The sequence below is a fragment of the Thermothelomyces heterothallicus genome (genome assembly GCF_042370625.1).
Source record: "Thermothelomyces heterothallicus CBS 202.75 unplaced genomic scaffold P884_scaffold_2, whole genome shotgun sequence".
NCBI lineage: Eukaryota > Fungi > Ascomycota > Sordariomycetes > Sordariales > Chaetomiaceae > Thermothelomyces > Thermothelomyces heterothallicus.
Window position 1 is genome coordinate 485,588 of NW_027192563.1, and position 18,821 is coordinate 504,408.

The 18,821-nt window shown below is 60.3% G+C and overlaps 8 protein-coding genes across 8 annotated transcripts in view; 5 read left to right on the top strand and 3 right to left on the bottom strand.

Annotated features, from left to right (window-relative positions):
- Positions 1-1,213: 1,213 nt before the first annotated feature.
- P884DRAFT_266642 (ferric reductase like transmembrane component-domain-containing protein) lies at positions 1,214-4,063 on the top strand (the record flags this gene model as incomplete). The annotated part of the gene is made up of 1 exon (XM_069442043.1): positions 1,214-4,063. One exon carries the CDS (start codon positions 1,214-1,216, stop codon positions 4,061-4,063), a length of 2,850 nt encoding a protein of 949 aa, XP_069300984.1.
- Positions 4,064-5,961: 1,898 nt separating this feature from the next.
- On the top strand, positions 5,962-7,945 carry P884DRAFT_192120 (major facilitator superfamily domain-containing protein; the record flags this gene model as incomplete). Its single annotated transcript, XM_069437648.1, has 5 exons — positions 5,962-5,998; positions 6,078-6,293; positions 6,427-6,809; positions 6,916-7,148; positions 7,264-7,945. The coding sequence occupies 5 exons, from the start codon at positions 5,962-5,964 to the stop codon at positions 7,943-7,945; spliced, it is 1,551 nt and encodes a 516-aa protein (XP_069300985.1).
- A 492-nt stretch (positions 7,946-8,437) lies between these two features.
- P884DRAFT_266645 (Extradiol ring-cleavage dioxygenase, class III enzyme, subunit B) lies at positions 8,438-9,616 on the bottom strand (the record flags this gene model as incomplete). Its single annotated transcript, XM_069442044.1, has 3 exons — positions 8,438-9,047; positions 9,137-9,309; positions 9,407-9,616. 3 exons carry the CDS (start codon positions 9,614-9,616, stop codon positions 8,438-8,440), a joined length of 993 nt encoding a protein of 330 aa, XP_069300986.1.
- A 491-nt stretch (positions 9,617-10,107) lies between these two features.
- Positions 10,108-10,974, top strand: P884DRAFT_274690 (Phospholipase/carboxylesterase/thioesterase; the record flags this gene model as incomplete). Its single annotated transcript, XM_069442757.1, has 3 exons — positions 10,108-10,338; positions 10,413-10,810; positions 10,869-10,974. 3 exons carry the CDS (start codon positions 10,108-10,110, stop codon positions 10,972-10,974), a joined length of 735 nt encoding a protein of 244 aa, XP_069300987.1.
- A 681-nt stretch (positions 10,975-11,655) lies between these two features.
- P884DRAFT_274691 (uncharacterized protein) lies at positions 11,656-13,237 on the top strand (the record flags this gene model as incomplete). Its single annotated transcript, XM_069442758.1, has 3 exons — positions 11,656-12,603; positions 12,739-13,046; positions 13,105-13,237. 3 exons carry the CDS (start codon positions 11,656-11,658, stop codon positions 13,235-13,237), a joined length of 1,389 nt encoding a protein of 462 aa, XP_069300988.1.
- A 332-nt stretch (positions 13,238-13,569) lies between these two features.
- P884DRAFT_289328 (uncharacterized protein) lies at positions 13,570-15,236 on the bottom strand. The gene is made up of 2 exons (XM_069443991.1): positions 14,992-15,236; positions 13,570-14,930 (listed from the first exon to the last, which is right to left on the bottom strand). Exons 1-2 carry the CDS (start codon positions 15,081-15,083, stop codon positions 13,691-13,693), a joined length of 1,332 nt encoding a protein of 443 aa, XP_069300989.1. The 5' UTR covers positions 15,084-15,236; the 3' UTR covers positions 13,570-13,690.
- Positions 15,237-15,643: 407 nt separating this feature from the next.
- Positions 15,644-18,040, top strand: P884DRAFT_235966 (uncharacterized protein; the record flags this gene model as incomplete). The annotated part of the gene is made up of 3 exons (XM_069439973.1): positions 15,644-15,696; positions 16,015-17,249; positions 17,426-18,040. The coding sequence occupies 3 exons, from the start codon at positions 15,644-15,646 to the stop codon at positions 17,569-17,571; spliced, it is 1,434 nt and encodes a 477-aa protein (XP_069300990.1). The 3' UTR covers positions 17,572-18,040.
- A 160-nt stretch (positions 18,041-18,200) lies between these two features.
- P884DRAFT_266650 (cytochrome P450) overlaps positions 18,201-18,821 on the bottom strand; it is a gene marked incomplete at both ends in the record, with an annotated part of 1,353 nt that continues 732 nt past the window's right edge. The window contains 2 exons of the mRNA XM_069442045.1: positions 18,201-18,414; positions 18,492-18,708. Of these exons, the coding sequence (XP_069300991.1) occupies positions 18,201-18,414; positions 18,492-18,708 (431 nt within the window). The remainder of the gene's footprint in view (positions 18,415-18,491; positions 18,709-18,821) is intronic.

Below are 18,821 nucleotides of genomic sequence, written 5' to 3' on the forward strand. Positions count from 1 at the left end.
CAAGTCAAGCAGACACAGTACGCTAGCGGACGGCCACATTGACGGTCGCATTCGCGACTGGGCTGCTGAAGGTTCTCTTTGGTTCATGGATTGCGGCTTCCTGACTGGATGATATTCTCCTGGGACATTGACGTGAACTACTTGACCAGGGCTTTTCAAGTGGCACATTTGTCTTGTTCCACGCGTTCCTGGTGCGAGGAACTTGCTATCACCGAGAAACCTCCATATTCGTGGGAGTGTGTGAGAACGTTCCCGCCATAGCATCTATCTTCCGTGCGCGCACGTTGCCAACTGCGCGTGTTTCCCGTCCGCTTGCGCAACGGCAACAGCAACGCCTCGTGAAAAGAGAAAAAAAAAAAAAAAAAGATAGGGCAGCAGCTGCAGATCACTGCTGCGGTACAGAGTATGGCCATTTCCCAACAAACAACACCCCCCCCCCCCAATGCTTGCCGAACCTGCAAGGCCCGAAGCATAGTTGTCCGCCTGTGCAGCTCTGCCGACTAGTGGAGTTGTATCTCCTCTACATCCGTACATACCGCCAACAGACCCTACACTAGCGCAATACCCGACTGTGCCTGGGTCTTCCGGCGACATTATCTCCGCTGCCGTGTGATACCGACGCAGCCGTGCAGCACAGCTTAACCCATATTAGATCTCACGCAACAGCCGAATCTTGGTGTGCCCCGAGCTTCGCAAAAAACCTCGCTCGCAGGCCACCTTCTGCCGTGCATCAACTGCGTCGCCGAGTTCTGGCTCCGTTGGACAGGCTCGGCCGGGATCAAGCTGCCCCCAGAGAGTATCAACTCCCAGCGCGCATATCGAACAACCGCCTAAACTCGAGGAAGACGCATATTGTGCCAAAAATCAACAAAACCGGAAGTTGGGCCACACGGCCACTGCCACGCTGTTGCGGCGCCACCCCCGTTCGACAGGGAGGATATATTTATATATATCACCGTAACTCTTCTCCCGGGCCGACGGCATACTCACCCTTCGGCGCCCTTCTTTTTCGCTATTCCTATGGATGTTCAAGTCTCGATGATCAGCACCAACTAATATTTGGCGGCCCGACATTTCTCGGTCTCGCTGTTTCAGTCAGCAACAGCCTTGACGGCGATTCTGGTCCCGAGGAGGTCGTGGAGAGAGGTGACAGGGCAGTCAGTGCCCGGGCCAGACGATTGACCGGCTCCCACGAGCCCAATCAACACGGCAGATGGCTTCACCGGAGCAGCCGGCGCTAGGGAGCGCCGCGGATGCTTCATCGCAGGCTCTTGCGGGGCTTGTGAAACGAATCGACATTCCCTATTCACCGAACAGCCCTCCCGGCCTAGTACAGGCGCTCACGCTGGATCCGTGGACGAAGTCTGGAAAGTACGGGCTGGGATGGACCTACTTTGCGATTGCGGTCGGGGGCTTGACGGTGGTGGTGAGGATATGGCACTACTGGCAGGACAAGATCCGGCAGGCCATATACAAGCAGGAGATGGAGCAGCACTTCCAGAAACTGTACTCCCTGGACCCGGGCTGGGACCGGACGGCGGCTCTGGCGACGGCCGTGACGACGGCCGATACGACGGCCGAGTCGGGGAGGCACTTCTTCCCGGAGGAGCCGCCGATGGAGAACAAGAACTTCAGGCCCAAGGCGCATTTCTCGTCCGTCGGCTTCGTCAACGACACCCTCGCCCTCTTCAGATGGGTCTTTTACCGCCCGATCCCGGACATCGTGTGGAGGAAACACCGGTTCACCTTCAGCTCCCTCGCCGTGTTGGGTTGCGTCTTCATCGCTCTCGCGTTCGTGACCGTCTTCAGCTTCTTGCAGCAGCCTCTGTACTGGCAGAGCATCCGGTTCGGGTCTCCCCCGCTCGCCATCCGCTCCGGCATGATCGCCGTCGCCATGACTCCCTGGATCTTCGCGACGAGCACCAAGGCGAACATCCTCACCATCATCACGGGGATCGGACCCGAGCGCCTCAACGTCTTCCACCGCTGGCTGGGGTACCTCTGTCTCTTCATGTCGCTGATCCACATGATCCCGTTCTACGTCCAGCCCGTCTGGGAGGACGGCGGGATGCAGGTGTTCCAGAAGCTCTTCCCCCCCGGGAGCGGCATCATCTACGGTTCCGGAATCGCCTGCCTCGTTCCGCTCTGCTGGTTGTGCGTCGCCTCGCTGCCCGTCATCCGCCGGACTGCGTACGAGCTCTTCTCGCTCCTACACGCCCCCGTCGGTTACGTCTACCTCGGCGTGCTCTTCTGGCACACCAAGAACTTTCTCATGTCCTGGGGATACCTGTACGCGTCCGTCGCCATCCTTGTCCTGTGCAACATCCTGCGCCTCCTCAAGCTGAACTGGGCGAGACCCTGGCGCATGTCCTGGCTCATCGGAGACGAGGCCGCCATCAACATCATGACGGAGAACGCCATCAAGATCACGATCCCGACGCGGATGCGGTGGAAGCCGGGCCAGTACGTCTATCTGCGAATGCCCGGTATTTCGCTCCTCGAGAACCACCCCTTCACCATCTCCTCCCTCTGCAGCGAGGACTTCCCGTCCGAGTATGGCGAGGAGTACCGCGACTGCGTGCTCGTCTTCCGCCCCTACGGGGGCTTCACGCGCAAGGTGCTGGAGACGGCCATCGAGAAGGGGCCCTTCCACACGTACCGCGCCTTCCTCGACGGCCCTTACGGCGGGATGCGTCGCGAGCTGGCCGCGTTCGACACGTGCATCCTGATCGCCGGCGGCAGCGGCATCACCTCGCTGATGTCGCAGCTCCTGAACCTGATCAAGCGCATGCGGGACGGGAAGGCCATCACCAAGAAGATCGTGGTGGTGTGGGCGCTCAAGCGGCTCGAGGCCATGGACTGGTTCCGCGAGGAGCTCCGCATCTGCCGCGAGTCGGCGCCGCCGGAGAGCGTTACCTGCAAGTTCTTCGTCACCGCGGCGGTCAGGCAGAAGCCGAACCACGCGATGCCTCACGGCCGCGCGCCCCGGCCGCTGAGCAACATGTTCCACGACAAGCTGGACGGTTTCGTCGCGGGCATCGCGAGCAAGCGCAACAGCGCCCTCATCATGGCCGAGGCGCAGGGCGATCCGGAGAGGGAGCGCGAGCTCCGCCGCGAGGACGAAGACCGCATCACGGCGCTGCCGCAGCAGAAGTACCTCCAACCGCACACCTTCCCGCCCCCGCCCCCGCCCCCGCCCCCGCCCCCGCCCCCGGGCCCTCCGCCGTCGAACGGGACCGGGTTGTCGCCCGCCGAGGAGGCGCTCCGCCGGCTCGAAGGCCGCGATGGCGACGCCAAGGGCTCCGAGCCGCTCTCTTCGGACGGCCACTCGGGGGGCGCGCAGAAGAAGAAGAACAAGAAGATGGACGGCGAGTTCCACTTCCCGCCTCTCGGCGCCTTGCGCCCCGAAGGCACCCCACACTTCAACTACGCCCCGCCGGCAGGGAGACAGCGGTACAGCCAGCTCATCGCAGAAGCCAAACCCCGCCTGAGCCAAGTGCTAAGCGAAGCATGCAGCGGTGGCGGCGGCAATGAGATGCCCAGCGACGTCAAGAGTCATGACTACAATGAGCACGACCAAAACCCCGAGCAGGCTCAAGCCAACACGGGCGCGACCACCGAGAGCGGCGGCGGCGACAAGGGCAGTGCAGAGCCCGTCCGCGCGCCGGAACTGGCGCACCTCCGCACGGACGGGGCCGGCTTCTCGCGGCCGCGGCCGACGAGCACGTTCGGCCCGCCGTCCGGGTTCGACTTTGGGTTCCCCGAGACGCCGACCGAGTTCCAGCGGTCGCTGATGCGCTTCGCCTTCCCGGTCCCGCACGAGATCGACGGCGGGTGGAGCGTCGAGTACGGCCGTCCGGACCTCGGGTACATGCTGAGGGAGTGGGCCACGGGCGGGCCGGACGGGCGGGGGATCCTGGGCCGGCGCACGGCCGTGTTCGTGTGCGGCCCGCCCTCGATGCGCGTCGGCGTCGCCAACACGGTCGCCGCCCTCCAGGCCGAGATCTGGGGCGACGACATGCTCGAGGAGATCTTTTTGCACACCGAGAACTACGCTCTATGAAGGAGGGGGATGGCGACGTGGAGAAGGAAATTTTTTTTTGTGGGAGCGAAGAGGAAGAAGGGGTGGGGGGGAGAACGGAAGGACGGGGCACTTGTTGGTCTGTTGGTTTTTGTTTCTTTTGGTTGTTGGTCGGTTGGCGTTCCCGGGGGGGAGAGATACCACAGTTCTCTTTGTTTTTCTTGGATACCACGCTGCTCTCGAGCGAGAAGATTATTAGCGGCGGCGGCTCTACTTCCTGCGCCCGCACGTCAACACGTCTACACATCTACTTATGTTTTGTTCAAGTATCCTTCCTTGTTGTTTCCTTCTATCCCCTCTTTCTGACCTCTCTCTCTCTCTCTCTTTTTTCTTTCTTCACTCTATATATATACACATATATATGTACTGGATGAGGCTCAGTTACAAGGCCGGTCCAGGGTCTGGCCTCCTCGATCTCTTATTTTTACTACTGTTAACGACCTGGCCCTCGGTCGACAGAGCTCTATTTTAATCTACACGTTCATCATCCAACTCGTTGACTGGCCGCTCTTTCCAGTCTCTCTTGCAAACTCGCATAGCCGCAGCTAGCAGGCCCGGGGTCCCGCCCCGACGGTGGAGAGGCTTGCTGTAGCCCCGGGTTGCCAGCTTCGCTAGCAGAGCCTGAATGATTCCGTGGTCTGCAACCATCCAACCAACATATTCGTCTTGGCCGCTCTGGAACGGCGAAGGGCTAGTGAGCAACATCACCGGAACGAAAGTATGGAGAAAACGGACCGACTCGAGCCCTGAAGGATTAACTGATTTCTCGCACGTAACTCGCATTGTGATACTCTCCATTTCTGGCTTTAACTTAAAAATTCTTCTTTTCTTTTAATCGGTTGCCTGCAGGACCACCTACCAAATGGATGATATATGGTTTGTGGAGAGGCCTTGTGATGCTGCGACCGACTTGATTATCAATTTAAGCTGCTTGCATTCACAACGGGTAGCTACTGCTGCTGCTGCGGGAAAGATGCCAGATTCCGCGCCTCAGCAGTCGGTGTGATTCGAGCTCACAGCGCTTAGCACGGGGCCCAGCTCTACGGACCCGAACACTCAGCCTCTGCAGAAACCTTCAGAGATGCCCTCCTTACAGATCGCGCTGTTACCCAGGATGCGCTCGAGGTAGCACATCCATCCGCCTTCTTTGCGGTATCGTCATGTCAGACTCACGCGGAGGAGGCAGTCTCGACTTCGGACGGTCACCTGAAGCGGCAGAGCACAACCTGAGGTATCTAACTTGTTTAGATGTAAGGGGGGAGAAAAAGAATACTCGGAATCCTTCCTTCCCGCGTGTGTGTGTTCCTGCCCTATGTATATTCCCTGGCAGACGCACAAGAGCACCCTCGTCTGCCACACGAAGTGGCGTTTCCTCAATCACTACACGGCAGTATACCAATTTCGCCTTTCCCTGTCCTCCCCGAGGTTGTTACCACGTCTTTAGTGTGGGTATTTCCAAATATTCCTTCCAAATCCTATAGCAAAACTAAACGAGAGTACAGAACGAAGAAGCGCAGCTTACGGCCGTGTTTTTGAACGGAAGACAAGAACAGGAAACAAGGAGAGAGCCGGAGAAAGAATTATAACGACAGTTTCTCCCAAATGTCGGCCCCTCCCGCAACGGAGTCCACTGTCTCTGAAGAGGCACGCCATTGCCTCGGCCAGAAACTCGGCGCTATCACTTCCGGCAACGCAATGGCGCGCGATGACGGCCTCGCGGGGGATCGGGAGGGCCTCCATCGCACGGTTCGTGCCTTGCCATAGCTGGATTTTTTTCTTTTTCGTTACTTCTTTCTGTTTCTTCTCCAGTTTCCAGCTTGATTAATGGTTCCGTTCAGAGCACGATCGGCCGATGGCTGGCCTTGACCGCGCTGGCATTCATGTGGACGAGCGCCCAGGCTCCTCTCTATCTGTTCGGTACGCTCTTCCTTGTCGGAACTCCGCAGTTGCGCACTCGTACTGTCCCGGTTCTCATGTTCCCTTGACGATGAAAAAGCTAGCGCGCCGGTGTACATCTACCGCGATCTCGGCGGCCTCAGCTACTGGGTCTGGTTCATCACGGCCAACCTGCTGGCCACAGCCGCCATTGCTCCCTTTGTCGGCGCGCTCTCGGACCTGATGGGCCGCCGCTACGTCGCCATCACCGGAAACGTTACTATCATTCTTGGCCAAGTCATCTGTGGTGCCGCGTCTAACATGGCCATGTTTATCGGTGAGTCTCCGAGAAGAACGGATCAGAAGAGACATGGAAGCAGAGGAGGAGGAGGAGGAGAAGAAGAAGAAAAAGAGAAGCATCTGAATTTGGAAATGTTCTGATACCTGACTGACCTCTCTCTCCTGTTTAGCTGGCATGACAATCACCGGAATCGGCACCGGCATCAACGAGCTGACCTCCCTGGCCGGCACTGCCGAGCTTGTCCCGCTCTCCCACCGCGGCTACTACATCGCCGGCATGGTCCTGACCATTCTCCCCTTCTTGCCCTCGGCCATGTATGCCCAGCTCATCGCCTCCCGCTCGACCTGGCGCTACATCTCCATCGTGACTTCGGTCTGGGCCTTTCTCGCTCTCGTCGTGACCGCCCTGTTCTACTTCCCCCCGCTCCGCGCTCGCGTTCACGGCTGGAAGGACAAGGTTGGCTTGCTGAAGAAGACAGACTTTGTCGGTGGCCTGCTGTCGATCGCCGGGCTGGCTGCGTTTGAGGTCGGCATCTTAGCTGGAGGATATCAGGTAAGCCTGCCTGGTCATCAACAGCCGTCTCCATCAACACCTGCCCAACCCCCCCTCTTTGTTGTCCAGTGTTTGTAGAACCTGACAACGCAATCCGCGTGTATAGTATCCATGGTCGAGCGCGCAAACCCTCGCCCCCTTTATCGTTGGCTTCGCCCTCATCGCCGCGTTCGCCGTCTGGCAGCGACGGGGCACCAGCAACCCCATGGTTCCCCGCCACCTCAGCGAGAAGCCCCGAGCCCTAGCTCTCACCATGGTCATCACCTTCATCTCGGGCGCCAACTTCTTCTCCGTCTTGCTCCTCTGGCCTTCGGAAGCTTACAACGTATACGGACACGAGTATGTTTTTGTCCTTTATTTTTCTCCGTCTCATTTTCACACTCCCCCCCCTTTTCTGTTTTTCTTTATCTTCCCTTAAGAATCAAGCAAGTCACTAATCTTATTCCACTTTCAGCCCAGTTGGCGTTGGTATCCGCGGGATGCCCTTCGCTTTTGGGGTTTTCGGCGGCTGCATCGTCTCGCTGGTACTCCTCTCGCGCACCCGCGGCTCCCGGATCCGGTACCTGATCCTGGCCGCGTCGGTGCTCATGACGGCCGGGTGCGGCTGCATGGCGCTCGCCACGCGCGACAACCTTGGCGCCGTGTACGCCATCCTCTTCGTGGCCGGCGCCGGCGTGGGGGGCATCACCATCCCCGTCTCGACCGTGGCGACGATCCTGTGTCGCCCGGACGCCATCGCCACCGTCACCGCGCTGACCCTCGCCGTCCGCATCGTCGGCGGCGCCGTCGGCTACGCCGTCTACGCCAACGTCCTCGCGCGCCGCCTCGCCCCGCAACTCGCCACCCTCCTCCCGCCCGCCTGCGCCCGCGTCGGCATCGCCGACCCGGCCGTCGTCACCCAGGTCGTCCGCCTCACCGCCGCCAGCCTGGTCCGCGAGATCCGCGACCTCCCCGGCGTCGACGGTGACCGCGCCGCCTGGGAGGTGCTCGTCTCCGCCGGCCAGCAGGCCTACGCCGACGCATACCCCTGGGTGTACTACTGCAGCGTCGCCTTCGGCGGCGTCGCGGTCCTGGCGAGCCTGTTCCTGGGCGACATCTCGGACCTGGTCGACGATACCGTTGTGGCCGCCATGTGACAGAGCTCACTTCCGGGGACCGGTCAGATGTATGGTCGACCGGCTGTCCTTGGATGACGATGACAAACTGTGGGAAGTACTATCTGAGATGGGAAGGGGAGGCGCAATCATCCAGATCGTTGGCACTTTTTCGTTCGCACACGTGAGCTCTGGAGGGAGGATAACGTGCTTCTTTCATGACCAGTACCAGCAGCACCAGCAGCATGTGTTGTTGTAACTTCATCGTACAGGGGAAAAAGGAAATAGGCTGGTCTCACTGCGATACAGGGGATCTTGCAGGGCAGTCAGCTATATACTCATACAGCTCCAGTGATGCTGCACATAGATATGTTAGACCAAGACAAACCGGGACGACAAGAGTTGGGCCACAAGAATTCAGCACACGTAAAACCAGTGACTTTGTATTTTTTTTTTATTTCCCCGCTCTCATCGGAATCGGTCTCTCTCTCTCTCTCTCTCTCTCCCTCCGTCCCCCTCCCTCTCTCTCTTTGATTAGGTCGGCACCTCCCCGAACCGATATTGCGCCCAGGCAAAGGAGGACTCGTGAAACGTCCAGGTCTGCACCCCCTTGTCCTCGCCGGCGGCGCCGGCCGCCACGTAGACGGGCATGAGGTGGTCCATCCAGGGGTGAGCCTGCCTGGCGTCGGGCCGCTTGGCGACGGCGGCCATCCGCTCCTTGCGCACGGGCAGGTCGGCCTCGACCGCCTCCTTGAGCGCGTTGTCGAACGAGGCCACGTACGGCAGCGGGGCGGGGCTGGCCCGGGCGAAGCGCATGTCCCGCAGGTTGTGCACCGTCATGCCGGTGCCGATGATGACGACGTTGTCGTCGCGCAGCGGCGCCACGGCCCGCCCGAGGCGGAAGTGCGCGTCCGGGTCCTCGCTGTTGAAGAGCGACACCTGCACCAGCGGGCACCCCAGCGGGTTCTCCTCCGGGTCGAAGGCCACGTTGAAGCCCGAGAAGACGCCGTGGTCCAGCCCCCGCTTGAGCCCTCTCGCTCGGATGCCCGCGCCCGAGAGCAGGCCGAGGATCCGGGAGGCCAGCTCCGGGCTGCCCTTGTTGGGGTACGTGGCCTTGTAGAACTCCGGGGGGAAGCCGTAGAAGCTGGAAAGAGGGGAGGGAGGGGGGGGGATTGTTGTTTAGCCATCATCGTTCTTCGCTTGGGTCCCGTTCCGAATCAGGGTCAGACATACTCGTAGATGAGGTCGGTGTCCTCGGCATTGTTGAGGTGGATCTCGTTTGGTTCAGCTTGCCAGTGAGCCGAGAAGACTACCACGGCCTTGGGCTTCACTTTCTGCGTGATCTCCTTGCCGATTCTCTGGAGGACCGGGTAGACCGGGTGCGTCTTGTTGTATTGGACGTCAGGCTGGGAAAGCGTGTGTTAGCGGGAGGGTTTTGGGAGAATATTTTTTTTCTTTTTTCTTTTTTCTTTTTCTTTTTTCATTATTTTATATAATCCTTACCCCTCCATGGCTGAAGAAATACACCGGTGCTTTGGGCATGTTGGCCGAGGACTGTGCTGGCTTGAACCACGAGCTGAAATTCTTGACCTTGGTCAAAGATGGCAGGCTACGCGCCAAAGGGGACGCGGAATTTAAGAACAGCGCCAGAATGAGGATCGAAGTCGACAGAAGTAACACGGTGAAGTGCCTCGAAATCCGGGATGGAAACATGACACGCAACGGCTCTGCAAGTGAAATTCTCTCTCTCTCAAGCCGTCTCCTGCTTTATAACTCGAGTGGCAATTTTACAAATGGTTGAACCGCCGGTCGTCAAGTACTTGCTGCACGGGTCGTGGATTCGCTTTCGGCATTTGACTTGTATTGCCTGTTTCGGTAAGCATTGACTAATTACGGATAGCGCTCCATGATATCATGCCACACTCGATGTGGAAGCCGCGCGGTTCTCCAACTCGCCTAACCCAGGGCGAGCCAGGCACGCCACTAGCACGGCTAGGTGGATCACCCGGGAACTAGACCCTAACCCGAATGCCCGGGTACCCCCCAGCGGTATCTTAAAACGCCCCGCTAAAAGAATCATCCTCTGAGAGCCGGACCCAGGCACGCCAGGCAGCCTTCGCTACGCTACCTCTCCATACAACCTGTGTTCGAGGCTCTGTGCTTGATAGCTGGATCTTGCACAAAAAAAAAAAAAAAAAAAAAACATGGCGTCACTCGTGCGGGCGCCGCCCCTGTTGTTCCCGGCGACTGCGCGGCATACCGCGACCGTCATCTTCGTCCACGGTTTAGGCGACTCGGGCCACGGCTGGGCGGGCGCCGTTGAGAACTGGCGGAGGCGGCAGCGCCTTGACGAGGTCAAGTTTATCCTTCCCCATGCACCATCAATTCCCATCACTTGCAACTGGGGGATGAAGATGCCGGGCTGGTATGATATTGTACGTCTCTCAGCGTTTTCCCATTTTCAACCCGCCCGAGGTTGCACGGCCAGTCGTGCTCACTACATCGGCAGCACACTATTGACGGCAACGCCGAGTCCCTCCGGCGCAATGAGGACGAGGCCGGCATCCTGCAGAGCCAGGCGTACTTTCACGCGCTCATCCAGAAGGAGATCGACGCTGGCATCCCTCCCGAGAGGATTGTGCTGGGCGGCTTCAGCCAGGGCGGTGCCATCAGCATCTTTTCCGGCCTGACCTCGAAGGTGAAGCTGGCGGGCATCGTGGCTCTCTCGTCATACCTGCTGCTGAGCCTCAAGTTCAGCGAACTGGTGCCCAAGCCAGAGTTCAACAAGGAGACGCCCATCTTCATGGGTCATGGTGATTCCGACAAGGTAGTGAACACACAGCTCGGAAAGATGTCGTACGAGATGCTCAAGGGCATGGGTTACAATGTAACAATGAAGATCTACAAGTGGGTTATCACAAGGTGCTCACAATTGAAGTGCTCGGCTAACTTGGCCCCATAATAGGGATATGGGACACTCGGCCTGCCTGGAGGAGATGGATGATGTCGAGGCGTTTTTGAGGGAGCGGTTGCCGCCGTTGGGCGACAACAACGCCAAGTCGGAGCTCTAAGTCGTGTTTTTCTATTCGTCTTCTGGCTTCGAGGAATATCATGGGTCGTATGCACTTTGTGAGCGAACTGGGCATTAACAAGCGACCATAGAAGGATTTAGCGCTCCTCTACTTCGAACCGTACGCAATTGTTCGTCAACTCTCGTTGTCCCTCGACGAACATTCCATTGAAGACGACCCCACCATGTCCACTTCTCACAATGAGGTCTGTGCGCCATTATCCCCCCTCCCCTTCCCCCCAACCCTCGCGCCCCTCGCGCCCCTCCCAGCACCCCAGCCCTTGGCCGCCACGCGACCCACCGTCGGTCCACAGCGGCTGTTATCACATGGGCATCCGGCAGGCAAGTTAGGGCGGGCAGTGGATGCACGGTTTATCACTGGTATGACTGGGGAGTCGCGATACTACTAATCGTCATCCTTGATTAGCTTTTTTGGAGATTTCCTCCTCTTGGCATGAGCGTTGGCCATGGATTTTGTTCCCTGAACGTTCCCATCTAATCAAGAACTCTGTGGATCTGTTGTTATCTTTTTTTTGGGGGGGAGGGAACCCAACCGAACTCGGAAGGACGCGATAAACAACTGGCGAGTGTTGTACATACACTATCGCGTTACCGCCCGATACCGTCCACCACGACACGGCTTCCCGACCTGGCCCATAAGAGTCCACGCAGCGCATCGACCATGGCAGGAAACGAACCGCCCTCACCGGGGCCTTCGCATCTGCCGCCCATCCCCGCCAGCCCGACTTATTCGTATGCCTCGACCGCGAACCCACTCTCCCAATACAACCTTCCCCCGCCTCCCCCGCCGCGCCCGCCGCATGCCGTCCTGACGAAAGCCGACCTCGCGAATTCCCAGGCCGCCTACGCAGACCTTCTCTCCAGTGCCAAGGCTTACCGCCTCGCCCTCGCCGCCCTCTCGACCGCCGCCTCCACGTTCGGCTCGGCCCTCGAGTCCTGCGCGCGCCTGAAAGAAGCCCGCGCCGAACTGACCACCACAAACACAAGCGGCGCGGCCGCCGGCGGGAACCCCCCTCCGCTCAGCCTCAGCAACAACAACAACAACAACAACAGCTTCAGCACCACCCCGCGCGGCAGCTGCACCGCCGACACCCTCCTGGCCGCCGCCGGCCTGCAGCACCTGGTCGCCAACCACCAGCACATCCTCTCGGAGACGGTCTACCGCGCCTTCGAGGTGCCGCTCCTGCAGGACCTGGACAGGTGGCGGGCGGCGGTGGAGGACGAGGAGGAGCGGTACGCGCGCGCGGTCGAGGCGCAGAGCCGGGAGATCCGGCGGCTCGAGAAGGACGGGGTCAAGATGATGAACCGGCAGCGCAGGAGGGACGTCGGCCAGCTGAGGGGCCACCTGGTCGCCCTGACCGCCCGGCTGGACGGGCTCACGGTCCTGCACGGCGAGCACGCCGGCGTCCTGCTGCGCGAGAGCCAGGAGGCGAGCGGCCGCATCGTCGAGGCCAGCTGCAGCCTCGTGCGGGCCGAGGTCGAGATCTTCGAGAGCCTGGCGCGCAAGGGCTGGTCCGGCGGCGGGCTCGAGGACGTGCTGGAGCGGGGCGTCGACCTGTTCGCCGCCGACGAGGACGCCGCCATCGGCTCGCTCTCGGGCAAGGGAGGCGTCATCCCAGGAGGAGGAGCAGGCGGAGCAGGAGGAGGTGGTGGTTGTGGTAATGGTGGTGGTGGTGGTGGCGGCGGCGACGGAGGCAGCGGTGCTGCCATGGTCGGGGTCGGGTCGGGCGAAGGCGGGGCGAAGCTGTTCAGCATCTTGCCACCCAAGAGCATATTGGCGGACATGTCGGGCGCGGACACGACGCAAGGCGGGGGAAAGACGTCGAGGTCGGATAGTCTACTGGGGGACCCGGACCGGTACCAGAGCCTGGCCGAGGCGGTGACCACCTCGGACCCCCCGGCGAGGGGGAGAGACCGGGATGCCGATAGCAACAGCATATTTTCCGAGTTCAACCGGTCGCGGAACGTGCGACCGTTCTCGCCGCAGCCACAGCCGCTGAGGCTGAATCCGGAGGACCTGCTCGAGGACATCGAATACCACGCCGCGGAATCGTCAGCTGATCCGGGGGGGCGGGGGAGGCAAGACAGCGACGATGCGGACGAGCAGCAGCACGGCGATGAAGGGACTCCCGAGGACGTACATGGGGATGCCGACGACGGGGAGCTGTCGCCGTGGCGCGACGAAGGGCTACGGCGTGGGTCATCCGACAACAGCGTTCACGGTAGAGTCGGTCCAGGCCTAGGGGATTCGCAGCATCTACTCGAGGAAACGTGGGGTGATGCACAATAATGACGATATAACATATATATATCCATGTATGAATGGCGGCAGTGGGAAAGGGCTTCGTTAGAGGGCTGGATTTGAAGGGGATATGTCTCCGAACTGGGGCAACCAATAAATATATCTATCTGTACATGCGCGAACGGGATCGAGAGAGAAATAGGTATCATCATGGTCACTTGTAAACATTGTAATAAGGAGGTGCTCAAATACAACATAAACGAACACCACCGTCCGGTCTGGGACCACAAAGCAATGTGCGCCTTCCCCCCCCCCCCCCCAAAAAAAAAAAGACCCTGAAAAATCCCGACGGCCACACCGAGAAGTATCGACCTCTAACCATGTCGCCCAGAAGAGAACCATTCGTTAGTTACTAACGTACTTCCTTTTTTTTTTTTTCGCACCCCATCTCACCCTAATCGTCCTTCTCGACGTCCCGGATCTCCCCCCCAAAGAGGCCGAGCAAAAAGTCGAGCCACCACATGAGCTTCCAATATAGACTCGCCCTGTTCCAGTCAAACTCGCCGGTCTCGGTACGCGGCACCTCGCTCCCGATCATGGCGCCGTTGAACCAGCGGAGGAAGGGTACGTGGGTGGCGATGCGCTGGGCGAGCGACGGGGCGGGCAGCAGGGCCTGCTCCATGGGCAGGAGCTTGGCCTTGCGCACGGTCGGGATGAGCCTGCAGAACTCGCCGTCCGGGTTGCCGTCGTTCTCCTGCGCCGCGGCCGGCGGGGCCCCGTTGGCGATGCCGACCGTGCTCGAGGAGGCCGTGGTGGTGGTGTCCGGGGCGGAGTCGATGGTCGTGGTGTCGGCGGTCAGCGAGGTGGAGGCGTGCGAGTGCGGGGGCGACCAGTCGAGGCCGCCGCCAGGCTGCTGTTGCTGTTGCTGTTGCTGGGCGGCGGAGAAGCCGGACTGGGTCCGGGAGTGCCGCCGGTTGGACGACGACCACGTCCGCTGCAGGCCGCTGCCCGTCATGGTGGACGGGTCGGGGATCGCCTCGTCCCGCAGGGGCGGGATGCCGTGGTACGGCTCGGCGTAGACGAGGTGGCCGAGGACCTTTTGCGGCGAGGCGAAGATGGCGGCGTCGGCCGCCTCGGCGGACTCGAACGTCACCTTGACCCAGTGCTCGCCGCTGTCGGCCCGGTTCACCTTGGCGCGCTCTTCCGGGGTCAGGGCGCGGCGGCGGGTGAAGGCCGGGTCGCGCAGCTCCGACTTGTAGCGCCGGCTCTCGACCGGTGGCTCGCGCGGGTAGTCTTCGCATATCCGGCCGGCGAGCTGCTCGTAGTGGTTGATGGCGGCATATTGTTGCTGCGCAGAGCGGTACCCGCGCAGTATCACTTCGGTAGGCTCCCGCTGTTTCAGGAAGCGGGTTTGGGACGGGGCAGAGCTCTCGTCCTGCGCCTGGGAGAGGCTCTGGGAAGAGGTGGAGGGCTTCAGGGTCGGTCTCCGTTGGCCCGACGTGGCGGGGGCGCTCGCCTGCGTCGCATTCTGGTTTTGGCTCGCGATCCAACTGCTAAACACCTTGTCCGCCGCGGCTAACGTAGGGTCTTCTCGCTTCGCCGGCGTCGCGATTTTGGATCTTGTTCGGCGCGTCGACTTGCCGAAAGAGCCCGTCTCGTGCGTCATCTTCCTCGATCGCAAGGACCCGTCCTGCCTGCGGGCGCGTTGAGTTAGAACACATGGCGTCAAGCATGCAAGCAAGCCGCAGCACGTACTGTGGGAAGACCATGGCATAGGGTCTTTGGATGCCGTCGTCGCCGACGTAGAGCTCTTCGTCGGGCACGTTGTGCAGAATTAAGGGCGCCATAGTCGGTTGGCTGGTTGGTGCAAGAGAAGGCTAAAAGGAAGATGTGCAACCAATGGGATCGAGCTGGCTGTTCTGAAAACCTAGGGCGGTGGGAATGTGGTGAATTATCATCAGTGTTGAACGAATCGGCCGTCTTTCAGGGTCGGTTTGAATGGCGTGAATGCGACGCGATTTTTTGGTCTCGGGGCTGACATGCTGCATGCATCTCTGCAAATCTGCCCAGCAACGGCAGCCTATGGAACAGCTAACGTTAGTTACAGGGCCAAAAACGCCAAGACCTGAGCAAGAGCTCGCCTAACTGCATCACTGCGCCAAGACTCCCCCAGTAACGTACTGTAGTAGTTACCGCGTAGGCAGGCAGGTAGTTAGTTATGTAACACCAAGCTCAATCCAGACCTTTCCCATTTCGGTTTACACGAACAGTCAGCCCCAGCAATCTCACTTCCATCAAACGAACAACGTAGAGAAGATGGACGCGAGGCAGAGGGCAGACCAACCGGCGACAGAGAGGCGGAGGAAACCCGACCTAGACGCCAGAGAAGGACGAGAGCCAAGATACCATGTCTACATTCGATTGCCCTTCAATCGCGGCGACTTTGTCGACCCAGGAACAGTGAGCTTCGCACTGTGCCCGCCATGGAAGCTTCACGCGTTCACGGGTTCGGAGCTCGAGGCTGACATCTCTGTTCAAGGTGAACTGGAGCGAGAAGAAATCCGAGGCGCTATGGAGCATCCTGTCCGATTCTGTGCTCGATAACGTTGACTGTACGTCTGATGAAGTTCTCCGCCTGCCACACCCTGCCGTTTTGCTGACAACGCCGCCGTCGCCTCTAGGGACGAAGCTGTGAGACCACCTCACCTTCTGGGAACCCCGCTGCCGGCGCGAGAAAAAAAAAATAAAAAAAAAAGAAAGAAACTGACACTGTGCCAGCGCCAGCGAGTTCGACGTCACGGTCGAGTTCCTCCTTCAGATGGCCAGCTATCTGACTGAGCGTCATACGTCCCAGCTCAGAGCGCACATGCTGAAGGCGGCGGCAGCAAGGGGGTCCAACGCTCCATCGCCGGTGCCTGGTGCCGAGCCTCAGGGGAACTCGCAGCTCGGCGTGAACCCCTCGAGGCGCGCCAGTCTGGGGACCGGTCGCGCCCCGTCGGCCCTCTCCAACCGAAAGGAGACCGCCACCCCTCTGGGGAGGAGGGGGGAGGAACCAAGCGGGGGGACGGCCGGGCCCGTGCCGACGGCCAAGAATGCCTATCCCATCCGGCCCGGAAGCGCTCTCAACTCCCCCGCCTACCCGGCCGCTCCGTACGCGGCCCTACAGGACCAACCGGCCAGCAGGCCAGGGACTGCCACCCGGCCAAGCGATCCCGCGAGACGCCGCTTCCCACACCTACCAACTCCCTCCATCGACCAGCGCGCCCAGCAACAGCTGCAGCGACCCCAGCAGCCGGACCGCGCCGAGATGGCGCCGCCCAGCCCGGCAGCCTCCTCTTCCTCGTCCTCCTCAGACAGCCACGTCGAGAGCCGCATCATCCGCCGCCCCCCACGCTTTCAGAAGCCTCCAAAGGGCTCCCGGGGCGGTGGCAATGGCCCCTTCGGCGGCGGCGGCGGCGACGACGACGACTACGACGACGACGACGACGACGAGCCGGCCTTCGCCCCATTCACGCAGCAAGGCGCGGCCAGCAGCAGCGGCCAGGACCTGGGCGCCACCCTGCGCGGGAACAACATGGACCTGCGCGACCTCGCCGGGCGGGGCCGGCCGGTGTTGGCGTCAACAATATCATCATCATCATCATCATCGGCGGCGGCGGCGGCGGCGGCGGCGGCAGTCGTGGCCGTGGCCGACGACACCAGCCAGTCGCACTCGCAGACCTCGCTGGACTCGTCCATCGGCTCGTCGTCGGCGGCGCCGGCGCCGGCCGTCCTCCCGCGCAGACCGGCCACGGCCGGCCCGGGCGACGGGCGCCGCCTGCTTCCTACCACGACGACGACGGGGGCAGGGATGGCCGCAGGAGGAGGAGGAGGAGGAGGCCCCTCGCAGGGTCCCCTGTCCCCGAGGCGGGCGACCGAGCTTGCGGGGCCGAGGGGCGCTCGCGCAAAGGGGACCTCGAGGGAGGGCAGCGACGGGACGCCCAGTATGGGGAGCAGCTTTAGCGACTTGGATGGTGAGTTTTACGTTCTTTTCATTCCTTGTTCTCTTCTCCTCTCTCTCTCTCTCTCTCTCTCTCTCTCTCTCTCTCTCTCTCTCTCTCTCTCTCGCGTCTCTGGTTATTTTTGTTTCTCTCTGGATGATGCTGGTTGGAACGCCGAGGCGGCGGTCGCTGACGGATTTGTTCGCTAGACGCCTCAGTCACGCAGTCGGCGCTCGAGGAAGCGCTCGCCAGCCGCATGCAGGACGGCACGATCGGCAGCCGTATGAGCGTCATTGGAGGTACCATCGGGCAGGCCTTCAGGAGCCGGTACTTGCCCAAGCCGAACCGGCAGTGATTGACGAGGGGAAGGGCAGCATGTAAGTTGGTGCCTCTTGTTATCTCCTCCTCAGATGTCAAGGTCGTGGAGTTTTGGAAAGGGGTTGCGCCGTTGTGTTCGCTCTCTGTATTTGCTTATTCTGGGAGGGCTTCTGTCAACCTCTCTTTACGGTCAAGGTGTATTACTCGACAGCTCTCTGCTACTCTTTACCTCGTTGTCTGGCCCGTAATCCTCTTAGGTACCTTTCTCTTAAACGACAAGGAAGCGATCATTCCGGAGACGAGGGCCGCGCTTATGGTGGTTACCGCAACGGACCGACTAAATGGTGGGGTTGACTATTTTCTACCATGTCCTTCACCCTCTGCATGCCTCTGGATATCTGACATGTGTCGTGTGACACTCCAATCCTTTCTTTCTCCTGTATTACCAGCATGTCAAGGGGCACGTGTATATTTGATCAGAGCACATTGAGATCATCTAATCAAACCCTCTTGCCTCCGTGCAAAACAAACAACATAATGCCATAATGCACCACCTCAGTATCAATGGTACCTGCCCAAGGTCGTCGTTGGTGCGCAATAGCTAGCGGTGCAAACGCCGAGCGAACCATCAGACCTCGAGGTAGAAATACGACCATTTCCCCGCCTCTAATCACGCTTGTCTCGCACCACACTGACGAGGCGTCCATCTGGAAAGGAAATGGTCAAGTTTGTATGCTGCCTATAAGGCTTGTCGTCCCGGGCCTCGACGGCACGGAACACGTTGAAGAACTTGAAGACGACGGTGTAGGCGATCTGCGTAAGGGCGAACTGCTGGCCAAGGCAGATCCGGGGCCCGTCGCCGAACGGAATATCCTCCCAACTGCGGGAAAGAAAACAGTGTGAGCAAGGGACGAGTGTGTCTAGGCTCGTTAACAAAAACAACGTTTCTCAACGTACCCATCTCGGACCGACTCCCATCGCTCGGGCCGGAACTCACCCACGTCCGGCCCGTACACGTCTTTGTTTCGATGCATGGCGTGGCTCACCCACCGGACCGACATCCCCTTCGGGATGAGAATCGGCTGGCTCCCGTCTTTACCCCCGCCGGGGGGGAGGATGTTCTCCTTCTTCGCGGTCCTCGAGTTCGCCGAAACGGGGCTGAAGAGGCGCAGAGCTCAGCCAGGCACCGAGAGGTGTCAGACGCTTTCATGTTTTTGCTGGGACCCGCAAAGAAAGACCCGGCAGACACAGAGCATGGGGAGGGGGGAAAGGTTGTTTTTTTTTTTT